The following is a 15,460-nucleotide window of genomic DNA, read 5'->3' on the forward strand; positions in this document are numbered from 1 at the left end:
TTTCCCAAATTAATTTATTAATTAATAAAAATCACATATAATTTTATTATTTATCAAGCATTAGTTAAAAATTATTATCATATCACAGGTTCTGACTTAGACTCATAGTCGCAAACAGACGAGGTCTGCAAACAACGCTGTACAGAGTCAAGACAGTTTAAGTCAACAGACAACTTGTTCTTGTACACAAAATAACAGTAGACATCCATATATACAGTACACATGTTACAAGTAGTAAGATAGGACCTCATACCCTGAGGAATGGTGTAAGGGACATAATTATGGTTAAAAGAGTTTGAGCAACAAGGCATTATGATGAATGATTTGGCACTTAGAAATATTGTAAAGAGTGGCTAGAGAATACGAATGTCAGATATTAATTATAGAGAAATAGCTTATATTACATCATTATTTAGCATTAAATTCATATTATGGTTGAATCATGAATGTTTAGATTACAATAATTTAAATCAAATTTACATAATTATTTGGCTTTCAAATTTATAACAAGTTGTAAAAAAACCCAGTAAAAATCAGTGAAAATTATTGGTATAAAATAAATAAATGTATGAATATAAATGTGGTATATCATTTTTCCAATAGATATAAGCATGTGTTAGGGTTTAATCTAAACTATATCAATAAATAACATTTGGATCAAGAATTTAAAACAAAGTTTTTAAATAAACAGAAGTGTTACAATGGTAGGTTTTGAGACAGATGAATACAATAACGGAATGTTTTTACTTTCTCAAACAATGACTGACCATTTACTGTAATAACATCACAGGCTTTATACTTTATACCACTGTGCTTGTCCTATTAATACTTTCACTTCTGAGTTATGTTGTTCAGAAACAGTTAACAGCAGTGTCTATAACTAAGCTGTTGATACCCCAATTTTCTCTAAAGAAGGTGTAGAGCCATCTGTCCCGTTTCCTGTCAATGCTTTCTCATCTTCATTGTTCTCCTGTTTTCTTTCCTTCTTTTTCTTTCTTGATCTTCTCCTTTGATCTCTGTAAGTAAACACAGTAATGTTGTATTTAAAAGTTAATAAACAATGAAAGATATATTGGATACAGAGGCGTAGCGAGGGGGGTGCGGGGGGTGCGGACCGCACCGGGTGACACCATTTAGGGGGGTGACACCAAGGCAAAAAATAGCAAAATATATAGAAAAAAATTTGAGGGGGGGTGCAAATCGAAAGTTTGAGGGGGGGTGCAAATCGAAAGTTTGAGGGAGGTGCAAATCGAAAATTGAAAGTTTGTCCCCGGGAAGGGTCGCTACGCCTCTGGGGGGGGGGGGGGGGTGACACCATTAAGTGCCGCACCGGGTGACACCCGACCTCGATACGCCACTGATTGGATATATAATGAATCGTTGATTTTGAGAATGATATAGATGTCACTAAAGTAAAAAAGAAAAATATCATCTATTACACGTTTATACTTGCAAAAAGTATATTATAAATATCTAGATAAAAGCTTGCAAAAAGTTAATGCTGTATAAAAATATTTATTCCACCAAAAATGTATACTTCTTGCTGCATGCATTTTTTATCTAGACTTGTATAGTATACATGTCGCAAGTGTAAACGCAGTGTAAAAAGTATGCAGTGCTATGGATTTTGTGAATAATACATAAAACATAACAATTAGCACAGAAAAAAGTGCAGAAAAAATGCTCTAAAAATAAACAGAAAAAAAGCATTTAAAAAAACAATGGCACACTGTGGATTCATGGATGATATGAAGACTCTTAAAGTAAACAGAAAAAAGCATTTTAAAAAATGGCACATGGTTTATTTTATGACGAGATGAAGTCTCGTAAACTAAACAGAAAAGAAAGAATGTCCTGCTATGGCTTATAAAACTGTGTTTTAATGAGAATGTTAGCAGAAGATGAGATTTACCTGTAGAACTTCTCAGTTGCTTTTTCTCCAACTGGGTCAAATGGGGGCAGGTGATGTGGCTTAGCTCCGTCTGGAGCTGGCACAGAGCTGGTTGAGGAAAAAAGTAGCATCAACACTTGCCGTTTGATAGCAGCTTAACATAATAAGTTTGTTAGCTCACTAATACTTATTTTAATTTGGTACAGCTTACACATTTCATAATTCAGTCAAACAAAAAACTTGTACCATTTATGAATAAAAATATTTAAGATTTAACTATTTTAAACGTATAAACAGAATTAATTTTCAGCAACATTTAATTTATGAACTGAAAACATTTGTGTTGTGTGATATTAAGGGCAAGGACAGAAATAATGTATATCAACTAACAGTTCGAGTAAAGATCTTTGCAGATATCAATTAACAAATAATTATGATTAGGGGTCATACATAAGCAATGTCACCCAATTTTTTACAATTTTCCACTTCCCATTCCACTCTGTTACACACTGTCACAAAAGGCCTTACCCCCCCCCCCCTCCCCACCCCCCTCTCTAAAATGACATTACAATTCAGCCTACAGCCCCCTACAAAACTGTTATTTTTTTTAAATTTAAACATTTCTTCCTAAAATATTAATTGAGTATGGTTAACATAGAGTATAAATTAAAGCAAAATTAAAGCAAAATAAAAGCAAAATTAATGATAAAATTCAGGATTTAACCTTACTTTTTAAAAATGCAATTGCACGAAATTACACTATCTTACACCCACCCACCCCCTCCCCCTCATCCTAAAACTATGGCTGACCCCTTAGAAAAACTTGTGAATATTATCAACTTACATGATGACATTAGGTTTCACAGGAGGCATAGGAGGCAATCTTCTTGGTGTAACAGGTACGTCATCATTTATACTTATTTTTGGATCAGAAGCAAATATAGGATTGGAGAGCCTGGTGTAGCAAAAGAAAGTAAACATCAGCAATGATATTTTAAGCTGTCTGTAGATATAAGGTTTGTAGTTACTTTTGCTCATACATAGTTCTATATTTTAATAAACAAACTAACAAGAATCTTATCAAACATGAAATCCAGAACAACCATCAACAGTTCAGAAAAATTATTTATCAGGTAGATATATCACAGTAACATAAAAATGTGAGTGTGTACCTGTAATCTTTTAAAATAAATAACAGAGCCATCTTGCTTAGAATATTTTTAAATATAATAATACAGTAAGAATTCAGAAACATATTTTACATACGCTGCTTTCATTGGAGGAGCAGATCCATTGACTGGAGCAACTTTTCCACTTTCTTTCTTCTTACAACATTTAGCAAAAACCCCTTTTGAGTAAAAGGAATTTAAAGTCTTGAAACTATTTTGTTTAAGCTTTAAGCAAACATGTTGAAATAAAAATTTTAGTTTTAAAAAAAAAATTATTATTGGGTATAAAGTATTCAAAATATTATAATACTGAAAAAAACTACAAATCTCAATGCTTTAACTTTGCATACCATATTTTCAACCAAAATGTAAATAGTTTTTATTATAAACAATGTGGGCTAAAACTTTCAAGGATTAAAATTAGTCAGTGGTAAAATATTTCAATGTAAAAAGTAAAGTTATTATGATGATATAGCCTATACACTGAAACCATTTTAGAATGAAATAAAACATTATTTTATAGTATGAGAATTAGTTATTTTATATATGCATTAACCTTTCTACTTTATTAATGACAAGATACGTCTACATTAAATGGAGTTCATCTGCGCTGTTGTCAAATTCACAAGTTACAGAACAAACATTTAAATTTACATTTTCTCGTGTGGTGATAATAATCCTTGTGGTTCTAGCTAATGATTAAAAGCTAGCTTTAATAAAATGTGATTCTTACCTTGTAAACAGCAGAATATAAGCAGCAGGATTATTATGATTAGGAGAATTACGATAATAATCACAATAAGAATAATGGTAGCAGTACTCAGTCCGGAACTTCCAGTGCTGCTTCCTATAGTGGAGGAAAATGAAAAGTATAAGGGAAAAAACAATGAATATGTACAATAATGTAACGTAAATGTTAACACAAAACTACTTTAAGAAACAAAACTACTGATGTTTAAAAGGCACGCTATTAAACGATACACCAAATTTAATCCTTTTGTACTCAGCATCTGTTTCATTAGTCCTGATGTATTCTCTTACCTGTTGCTGTAAACAAGCAGAAAGAAAATATTACATTATAATACAAATAAAAATAAAATATGATGTGGGTATTACAATAATTTGAAAAAAAAAATCATTAAAAAATATTAAAAAGTAGGATGGGATTTAAAGAGTACTAATGCTAGGAGAGCTCAACCAATGAGTTTAACTCGAGAAATACCTAATTAAAAAAAAGTTAGTGGCTATGAGGGGCAAGTTGTAGAGTGCTTGACTAATAACCCTAAAGTTTCTAGTTCAGATCCCAAGCTTGCCTGGTTCTGATGTTAGTGAAAGTAAAGACTGCTGGGCATTGAACCGACAATGCTATCCCAAGATAAGTGTATGTCTTTGAACCAGTTCAACCTTACCTGCCCTATTGATAATTACATCTGAAAGGGTGCTTTAACTGTTTACTAAGTATGAGACAGAGGATAATTTTTTTCAACTTACTTCCTTTATTGGTCACAGTAAAGGTGCGAGCAGGGTTCAAACCTCCTAGTGAATTGTTTGCACTGCATGAGTATACACCATAATCTGTAACACAAAGTAGTCACATGAGTATTGTTGAATGATGGTTTGATATAGTCTCTTTATGCTAAAAAGTATTTTTTCCTATTGCAATCTATTACTCTAATGGAAAATACAATGACACTTGAATTACTCATCTCAGTTTCTTAGGTTTGAATCACTTTATTGATGGCTTATAAATATTAACTAAGTTGACTTATTATTCTATCTATCTGTATTATATACAGTTTGCAATGTGTATATATGATTGAAAATCATTTTTAAAAACCCAATATGTGTGTAAAATTGATGGAAAAGGAAGCACTAAAAACAAAATGTCTTCTTGTATAAGCTAACACTAATAAAACATAATAATATGCAGATTAAACTATTTGCTTACTTAAAAAAAAATAATAAAGGTATAAATAAATTTGTTGCAAAAGCACATGGTGTCAAATTGAAAAAAAAAATTGTATTGTTACCAGAAGCTGAAGTAATCCGCAATGTTATTGTCTTCTGTGTGTACTGTGGCATCAGGTTAGTTCCATTAAACCAAGAATAAGACGTTGGCTCAGGGTTCGCAACAACAGTACATTCTAAAGTCAAATCAGCAGGCACATTTGTCTGTACCGTCTCCTCCCCTGTCCCAGATTGCTGTGGGTTAACTTTGAGAAAATAGGGAAAACTTGTTAAATGTATTTCAAGTATATACAGAGGAAATTATTATCATTTAAAAAATTTAAAAAACCCACGTTTTCTGATTGTTTTTATCAAATTACAATTACTAGGTTATGTCCCTTTTTTGTACAAGTCAATGGGAGTCTAAAATGATCAATAAAATTTTTCCATGGATCAATTTCGTAATAATAATAATTGAATATTGTATTGTCATCGGAAACAAAGCTTCCCTGAAAATTTCAGCGCGCTAGGTAACTGGAAAGTGCCCGAAATTTTGATCGCAAGATTTGAAGGAAAGACAAAGAAACAAACAGACGCGAAAGCAAGTTAAAGAAAGCGTGGGAAAATACCTTATACTGTGGTATTTTTGACAAATAATAATAACAAGTAAGAAACATTTTAACTGTTTTAATAACTCAATAAACTAAAATAAAATATGTTAACAATAAGTGCTGGTGGTCTGGCTAATTAACCTTAAAATCTTACATGTAATATTAGGTTTGATGGTGGCTGACGATGTCCCTTCTGTATTAGTAGCACTGCACCTGTAAATTACAAATCAGTTTTTTTAAATTTGATTTCTTTTGGATGAAGATAAAAGCACTTGTAAAATTTTTCTCAGCCACATTTTAAACACTGGTTATTTGTAATTAGATTTCTTTCTGCTTTAAAAATAGACATTTTAAAAATATCAATTAGGATGGAATAGGTACATGTACATTGTGACCAGTAAGATACGCAAAGGAAACTGCACAACAAAAAACTATGCAAATGGATTTTTTTTTGTTTTGTTAAATTGAGGATTTTTAGAGATTAATATAGAATGACCATATGTAGATTCAGGGGGAGGGGGGGGGGTGGACTGCACCGGGTGACACCATTTAGGGGGGTGACACCAAGGCAAAAAATAGCAAAATATATAGAGAAAAACTTGAGGGGGGTGCAAATCGAAAGTTAGAGGGGGGGGGGGTGCAAATCAAAAACTTGAGGGGGGAGGGTGCAAATCAAAAACATGAGGGGAGGGGGGTGCAAATCGAAAGTTTGAGGGGGGGTGCAAATCGAAAACTTGAAAATTTGTCCCCGGGAAGGGTCGCAACGCCTCTGGGGGGGTGACACCATTAAGTGCCGCACCGGGTGACACCCGACCTCGCTACGCCACTGTGTAGATTGTAGCATAATAAAACACTTTTCTACAATGTGACATGATTGAAGTGTACTGGTATAATTAGTTTGTATTTGCACATTTTACACATTTCCGTTGAGCTGTTTTCCATTTGCTCATTTTTTAAAATCTATTGTATCCAGTGTAATGTTTCAGTTACATACACTTTATGATGTTACAAAACTTTTACAGTTAAGTTAGTAAAAAAATCAAGCCATCAATCCCCCTATTATGTCCAGACTTTGAAACAATTTAAATAACAGTAAATTAAATCGCTGTACTAAATTATTTCAAGAGAAACAATAACTTTACTAAGTAAATAAAATCACTAAAAACAAATTCTTTAAATAAAAACATTAATTTGTACCTAAGTAGCCTAAATTAAATCACTATAAAAAAGACTTGAATGAAAATCATAAATTTATAGCCAGGTAAATTAAATGACTGAAAATAAACTTAAAAAAATGACTTCAATAGAATCATAAATTTGTACCTATACTCCATATAGTCTGTGTAAGTGGCATTCCTTATAACATAGGTTGATGTGGTACTGACTTCTGTTTCTACTGTTTCTATTTTGCTCCATGAGACTCTACTGGCAGCAGGGTAGGCAGTAACTGTACACAATAGGTCCATTCTTTGTCCAACAACAACGCTAGTTGGAGATGTTCTAACTTCCACAGTTGGCTTATCTAAATACAATAAAAATATATTATTTCAACATCCTATTATGATGAAAAATATGTGCATTTATAAGAGACAAATGAAAAGTTATAATAATTTTGTTTTGTTATAATGATGTTTTACATTCACCAAACCATAGAAAAACTGATTTCATTGATACTGGTTGGAAGCGATAGGAAAGGAATAAGTAAAAACAAGAATTGTAGCAATACTTCATACCTAAGTTGCAAAACAAATAATTTATTTGATGCAGACAGGGATGGAAGAATAAATGAAAAAAGTATTGAATAATCATTGTAGTATCACAATGCAAGAATTATTTTCAATTCATGCATTGTGATAGATGATGTAAATAATAGTATTTGGATTTATTTTTAGTGAAACTTCAACATCAGTTACTAATTACTAATCAAATTAATCATTTTAAAATGGTTTTCTGATATAAAAAAGCAAACTTGTTATAGAAGTTATTTTTATCAACAGAAAAATTAACTACAGCAGTCTTATCTTTGTATGATTTAATGAGGTGATTAAATGAAAGGAAAGTCATAAAGCTGAACTGACATTTTACTGTGATGATTGTTCTGACACTTAACTGTAATTATTGTACTCATATTTAACTATAATGATTGTACTCACACTTAATGATTGTACTCACATTTAACTGTAATGATTGTACTCACATTTAACTGTAATGATTGTACTCACATTTAACTGTAATGATTGTACTCACATTTAACTGTAATGATTGTACTTACATTTAACTGGAATGATTGTACTCACATTTAACTGTAATGATTGTACTCACATTTAACTGGAATGATTGTACTCACATTTAACTGGAATGATTGTACTCACATTTAATGATTGTACTCACATTTAACTGTAATGATTGTACTCACATTTAATGATTGTACTCACATTTAATGATTGTACTCACATTTAACTGTAATGATTGTACTCACATTTAACTGGAATGATTGTACTCACATTTAATGATTGTACTCACATTTAACTGTAATGATTGTACTCACATTTAACTGTAATGATTGTACTCACATTTAACTGTAATGATTGTACTCACATTTAATTATTGTACTCACATTTAACTGTAATGATTGTACTCACATTTAATGATTGTACTCACATTTAACTGTAATCATTGTACTCACATTTAACTGTAATGATTGTACTCACATTTAACTGTAATGATTGAAGTCGGGCCTGTGGTGTTGCCCAGTGTGTTACCAGCCACACACCTGTAGCTACCAGCATCAGATGGTGCCACGCCAGCAATCTTTAAGTCAGGATTTGTTACATTCCCACCACTTAGAACAAATAACATAATACTTGTTAATTACCTTGCTGAAAATTATATCATGCCATGTAAAAGAAATAACATAATACTTGTTATAATTACCTCGCTGAAAATCACATAATGCCACTTAAAAAATACTGTAATTAACTTACTGAATGCTAACTTTTTAATTACTGTACTGTAAGACCTTAATATTAGGGCCACTAAAGTAAAACTATAAGGCTATCTAAAATCTGTGACATTAAATCTTGTAATAGATCTAACTGATCTCTCTTATACTGGCATAACTGTCTTGAACAGTTATCATTAACCAGGCAGTGGGCAACAGGGTTAAGAGTCAAGTATTTCTCACACCCATATTGAAAGCCACTTGACCCATGGGGCACTTCCAGACACTCCCCTGGTGCATCACACCACATAGATTTGATATTACAAACAGTTAAATTAAAGGGAATCCTATGTCTGAAGAGCGGATCTTAAACCTGTGACTTTTAGGTTACCAAGGACATGTTCTACCACTAGACCACATCAGGAAACAAACGATTATTTAAAGCTAGTGTGTTTGTACTGGAACTGTATGTGAAATATCAAGAGGTGTAAGACAGACTAGGATAAAATTGTATTAAATATCATTGCATAGTCCATGTGTCTGGCATTAAAACACATATTTTATAGTCTTGTTAATTTAGATTTAAATCTCATATTTATAGACTGGTTAATTTGACTCTAAATCTCATATTTTATAAACAGGGTTAATTTAAATTTTTACGTTATACTTAAAGACTGTTAATTTAGTTTTAATTCTTATGTTTTATAGATTGGGTTAATTAAGTTTTAAATCTCATATTTTATAGTCTGTATTAATATAGTTTAAAATCTTATATTTGTTAGACTGGGTTATTTTCAGTAGCGTAGCGAGGGGGGGGCGGGGGGGGACATATGTCCCCGGGCGCCGAGCTTAGGGGGCGCCAAAATGGGTTGGAAAAATAAATTGAAAGTTTGAGGAGGGGTTGCAAATCAAAATCTCGAAGGGGGGGGGGGGGGGTGCAAATCGAAAAGTTTGTCCCCGGGCGCCGGGAAGGGTCGCTACGCCTCTGGTTATTTTAGCTTTAAATCTTATATTTTACAGACGGGTTTAATTTAGTTTTAAATCTCATTGAAAAAATCCTGCGAGTCGTGTCCACCTACCTTAGTCGAGCATCATAAACCACAGCGGCAGATACTCCATTGACTGTTTTTGTCCAGCTGAGCGAGGTAATGGAGGGGTTAGCATCCACAGTACACACGAGAGAGATTGTTGCTCCAGATGTTGTCTCGGTGGAGGAGTTACCAGACACCTTAGGGGGATCTGGGGACGGATAGTGTTAGAGACATGGAAAAAATAAGATAGTGTTAGAGACATGAAATAAACAAGATAGTGTTAGGAAAAAATAAGATAGTGTTAGGAAAAAATAAGATAGTATTAGGAAAAAATAAGATAGTGTTAGAGACATGGAAAAAATAAGATAGTGTTAGAGACATGGATAAAATAAGATAGTGTTAGAGACATGGAAAAAATAAGATAGTGTTAGAGACATGGAAAAAATAAGATAGTGTTAGAGACATGGAAAAAATAAGATAGTGTTAGAGACATGGAAAAAATAAGATAGTGTAAGGAAAAAATAAGATAGTGTTAGAGACATGGAAAAGAGAAGATAGTGTTAGAGACATGGAAAAAAAATAAGATAGTGTTAGAGACATGGAAAAAATAAGATAGTGTAAGGAAAAAATAAGATAGTGTTAGAGACATGGAAAAGAGAAGATAGTGTTAGAGACATGGAAAAAAAATAAGATAGTGTTAGAGACATGGGATAAATAAGATAGTGTTAGAGACATGGAAAAAATAAGATAGTGTTAGAGACATGGAAAAGAGAAGATAGTGTAAGGAAAAAATAAGATAGTGTTAGAGACATGGAAAAAATAAGATAGTGTTAGAGACATGGAAAAAATAAGATAGTGTAAGGAAAAAATAAGATAGTGTTAGAGACATGGAAAAGAGAAGATAGTGTTAGAGACATGGAAAAAAAATAAGATAGTGTTAGAGACATGGAAAAAATAAGATAGTGTTAGAGACATGGAAAAAATAAGATAGTGTAAGGAAAAAATAAGATAGTGTTAGAGACATGGAAAAAATAAGATAGTGTTAAAGACATGGAAAAAATAAGATAGTGTTGGGAAAAAATAAGGTAGTGTTAGAGACATGGAAAAGAGAAGATAGTGTTAGAGACATGGAAAAAATAAGTTATTGTTAGAGACATGAAATAAACAAGATAGTGTTAGGAAACAAGCAAGATAGTGTTAGTGTAAGAACAGTTAGAGCTATGGAATAAACAAGATAGTGTTAGAGAAATACATAAAACAAGATAGTTTTAGAAACATGGCAAAAACAAGATGGTGTTAGAGACATGGGGTCGTCCATAAATGACGTCACACTAATAGGGGGGGTCCGTAATTTTGTGACAGTATGTGATGAGGGGGGAGATGGGGTTCAGATGGTGGGACGTCACACTTTCGCATTATAAAAAAGCAATGTTAGAAAACGAATTTTAGACGTTATTTCGCGTTTTAGAAAACTGTTTTGATAAATTGTAATAGGAATTGATCAAAGTACTCTAAGTGGACAGAGTTCTGACAAGATTTTGGAAAAACATTGACGTTTTTAAAAAAAATTTAACTGCAATTTTGGGGGGGGGGGTTGTAGGCTCAGGTGTGATGTCATTTTAAGTGGGGGGTTGGGGGGGGGGGTCTGGCTTTTTGTGACAATGTGTGACGGAGGGGGGGAGGTAAAAATCGTCAAAAATAGTGTGACGTCATTTATGGATGACCCCCATGGAAAAAACAAGATGGTGTTAGAGACATGGAAAAAATGAAACAGTAAAAAAAAGGTAGTGTTAAAAAAAACAGTAATCAAAGATAGCATGGTACATACAAATGACTGAGACTGTGATTGTTGGACTGTCCACTGTTTTAGATCCATTGGTGGCCTGTAGTTTGTATGTGCCAGAATCACTCTTTGAAGCATTTAGAACAGTTAAGGATGAACTGTTCAGTATACCTCCTGTATATTTGTTTCTATTTGCATCTAGATTAATTTGTTGACCATCCTAATTATTTTTGGATTAAAAAAAAATTTAAATTTCTTTTTTATATTTTCAGTTTATATTTAAATAATATTTAAATATTATTTTGTAAACACTTGTATAGCAAGTTATGATTATACAAATAACAATTTTAAACTTAACAAAACAAAGCATAACACAACATACCAATTTCTAAAAGTAATTAGGAACGCCGTTGATGATGCTGACATGTGATTTTACAACACACTATAGCATTTAATGATATATTCTGATTATATTTTACTACTTGACAAATATCTTTTACCTTGAACCATGTGACACCAGCTGTTGATGGATAAATCTTCACTTCGTTTATAAATATTGTGAATGGTTTTCCTTCTTCTGCTGTGATGCTTGTTTGGTTAACAGATATGTAAGGATCATCTGTTAACAAAAAAAAATGCATTTCAGCAAAAAATATAATTTTAAATATTTTAGTACAAATATTAGCTTCAGTTCAAAATATAGGATTATAGAATTTGTTCCAGTTTTATTTAGTAGAAATTACTATTTAAGTTTCAAAACTAATTCATAGAACTTAAAGTTGGCTAAAGTCAAATGTTAAAAGTTAAAAATTATTTAGTTTTTAGTTGCTACAGACTTAAGAATAACATTGTTAAATAAAGAATGTCTCGATGACAAAAAATACAAAAGTCAAAATGGAAATTCAACATAAATGATAATGCAAATGAGATTACACTACAAGGTGATAAATAAAACCCATCAAATTGGTTACAGCTAGATTTTGTTAAAAAAATCACAAAACAGTTCACAAATAGTGCAAATGTGAGTACAGTGGCAACAAAATTCTAAGTATAAACATTAACTACAGTTATATTAGTAATGAACACATTGTTTTCTATATAAAAACATGCTTAACAGAAATTGTTAATGGTTACATAGATTCTATTTTTAAATATGAACATACCATCTAAAAAAAAGTAGATAATCTATGTTAAAATTATAAATTCACATAAACAATGTGATTTTAACAAAAGAGAAGTCCTGAAAATTAGAGACAATGATTATTATAATTTTAAAAAATTATGATAAAATGTTTTTTAAAAATTATGGTAAATGTAATTAATGATGGAAAAACATCACCTAGAAAGGGAAAGACTTATATTATTTGCTAAGAATTGAAAATTTAATCATGTATTAAAAGTGTATTAATTATCAGCAATATGTCAAGATGTTTTTTAACTATGCTGTAAAAAAAGACGTAAAATATAAATATATGCATTATGATATACCTGTAAACATTTGAAAAAACAATCTGTTGTTAAATATTTAAGTTACAATTAATTGTAATTTGCATTGAATTACATTTTCAAATATTTTGGACAACATTAAAACCATCATTTGAATAACATTTTACTGATAGCTTGGTATTGGTCTATAATTGATGTGTTTTGAACAGATTTATTTTATGTATTGACTCGTCTAAATCAACCATTACGACATAAATACGAAATTGTAAAAAGTAATGTAGGGTGTTACTTAAAGATGTGTGTAGAAATGTGCCAAGTCTGTTTCTTGCCATTTATTAACTAAAGGCTTATTTTAAGGTAATTGTAAAATACATCAGTGTACTGATAGTGAAGGGGTTTTACACTACTGTCTGTACAGTTGAAAATTTGTTCTTTTGTTTGTTAAGCTGGGTATATTTAGCAGGATTATAAGGAAATAATTAAACTTTGAATACTAGCTTTATAAAATTGTTCTACTTTTTCACTGAAACATAACTGTTTACTTGAATGTCCATCACATATGTAAATAGGAGAAATACCTTAGAAGACATAATGTCTGAGTTAAACTCCCATTTTGTTGTTTGTGTACATTAAATACAGTATAAACAGAGCAACAGTTTACCTGTTTTTTTTTTATTACAAACCTTTGAATCCTCTCAACCGCATTGATAAGTTGAAATGTTATTACATTTCTGTATTGCAAATTTTAGGAGGAATGTTATCAAAATTATTCCAAGAAATCTAAATTGCTAAAATAAAAGAAAAGAAGCATCATTTCTAGTTTGCAAATAAAAAAGATGAACTATGAAACAAAGAAGATGGTGTGCCTAAAATTAGTGTTACAATTTTTTTTAAATTGCTAAAAGACTTCTAAGAAGTTATAAAGGTGTAAATACCTGAACTGTTGAAACAAAAACTTAAATATGAAACTTTAGTTTTAATTAGCTGTTGCATTTGATTTTTAAGAAATGTTAATGAAGTGTTGAATGTCACATTCAAGAAGCGCCTACATGAGTAGAATGCTCTATTTTTTTCTGAGTGATTTTTCATTCTATAGCAACAGCTTCTGCTAAGATCAAAATGTTAGTAGATATTTTACAACTAATCTCCAGTAGATGAGAAAAAGCTTAACATAAGAGTAAAAAAAATAAGAATAAGTTATGTTTTATTTATTAAATTATTATTCAAAAACCTCTAATAAAACCCCTATTGTACAGCTTACTTTAAAATTATTTATCTGATAATTAAATTACTCAATTAAATTTTAGAATGCAAATTTTAAATAGGCTACAACAAAATTATTTGTCAAATGCTTTCAAAACTAAGGCATTAATATTTTTACTCTGCATTTTCGATTAAAATATCATATTTCTAATAGAATAAGTGAACTTTAATATTTGGGAAATAAATTTGCATTAATTATCAACAAAAAAACTAAAGGGTGTTTTGGTTTTATAATGCTATACTTGAATAGCATTGGTTATATTTATATAACATATTTTAGCTAAAATAAGGAAAACCTTATTTATTTAATTAAAATTTGCCTATAAATAAAAACAAGCTTTGTAATTTTTTTTTTATTTTAAAGAATAAGCTTATTTTAAAATTATTTATTTACTGATTCTAAAACATAAATGTAGTATTTAACTAAGCTCACATGTGATGGTAAGGTTAACAGCTGGACTGGTGGTGTTTCCCACAGAATTTCTAGCCACACATTTGTAGCTGCCCACGTCTGTAGTCTTGTTAAGTTTGATGATGGTCAGGTCAGGGACCGAGACAGTCCCTCCAAAATATTTATTTGGATTCTGTGTCGTATTGATGGGCACCTCGTCTTTGGTCCAGTACAAGCTAGTGAGGGGAGGGTAGGATGCGACGCTGCAGGTCAGCGTGACATTTTTGTCATCAGCTGCTTGGACAGAGCCAGGGCCACCAGAGATGGTTGGCTGAACTGAAAGTTAAGACAAAAAAATTTCAGCTTAGAGCTTAAATGTAGGGTGTCAACAATAAATTGAATAGATCTAAAACAACTAAAATTAAAGTTTTCAGACTTTAGTGACAATGTGCTATGTAGAATAATCACATATGAACTAGAATTTATTTTACATATTTTCAAGACATAAATAATTTTAAAAATGTTAATATTTATTAGAACTAAGTTTATTAGTGGGAAGGAGGGTCAAAATTTGTAATATCATTTTCAGGTATGGGAAGGTGAGAGGGGGGAAGGGAATCAGGTCTGTGACAATGTATTGTTGGAATGTGAGGTTATGAGTTTATTGAGTTTATTATGGTATTATAATATATATATATATATATATAGGCCTATATATAAATATATATATATATATATATATATATATATATATATATATATATATATATATATATATATATATATATATATATATATATTTAATTCTTGACTGTACTATGAAGAGCAAATAATATAAGCAGCAGTTAGTGTTGTTTTGTTGTCTGAAGTTGATTCCTCACTTACAAGTGACATTGAGTTGAACCCCCTGACTTACAAGTGACATTGAGTTAAGCCCCCTGACTTACATGTGACATTGAGTTAAGCCCCCTGACTTACATGTGACAT

At 31.2% G+C, this 15,460-nt stretch overlaps 1 protein-coding gene across 1 annotated transcript in view; it reads right to left on the bottom strand.

The window, feature by feature from the left end:
- LOC131948251 (hemicentin-1) overlaps nucleotides 1–15,460 on the bottom strand; it is a 73,641-nt gene continuing 58,181 nt past the window's right edge. Inside the window, exons 36-50 of the mRNA XM_059309785.1 lie at nucleotides 14,516–14,809; nucleotides 11,874–11,992; nucleotides 11,419–11,593; nucleotides 9,639–9,798; nucleotides 8,330–8,460; nucleotides 6,942–7,140; nucleotides 5,773–5,831; nucleotides 5,091–5,273; nucleotides 4,509–4,635; nucleotides 4,102–4,107; nucleotides 3,794–3,990; nucleotides 3,158–3,239; nucleotides 2,736–2,846; nucleotides 1,913–1,999; nucleotides 1–1,016 (exon numbers count right to left, since the gene is read on the bottom strand). Coding sequence (XP_059165768.1) covers nucleotides 881–1,016; nucleotides 1,913–1,999; nucleotides 2,736–2,846; nucleotides 3,158–3,239; nucleotides 3,794–3,990; nucleotides 4,102–4,107; nucleotides 4,509–4,635; nucleotides 5,091–5,273; nucleotides 5,773–5,831; nucleotides 6,942–7,140; nucleotides 8,330–8,460; nucleotides 9,639–9,798; nucleotides 11,419–11,593; nucleotides 11,874–11,992; nucleotides 14,516–14,809 — 2,066 coding nt within the window. The 3' untranslated portion in view covers nucleotides 1–880. The remainder of the gene's footprint in view (nucleotides 1,017–1,912; nucleotides 2,000–2,735; nucleotides 2,847–3,157; nucleotides 3,240–3,793; nucleotides 3,991–4,101; nucleotides 4,108–4,508; nucleotides 4,636–5,090; nucleotides 5,274–5,772; nucleotides 5,832–6,941; nucleotides 7,141–8,329; nucleotides 8,461–9,638; nucleotides 9,799–11,418; nucleotides 11,594–11,873; nucleotides 11,993–14,515; nucleotides 14,810–15,460) is intronic.

The sequence above is a fragment of the Physella acuta genome, unplaced genomic scaffold, assembly GCF_028476545.2.
Source record: "Physella acuta isolate Inbredline_101_S28 unplaced genomic scaffold, ASM2847654v3 ptg000634l, whole genome shotgun sequence".
NCBI lineage: Eukaryota > Metazoa > Mollusca > Gastropoda > Physidae > Physella > Physella acuta.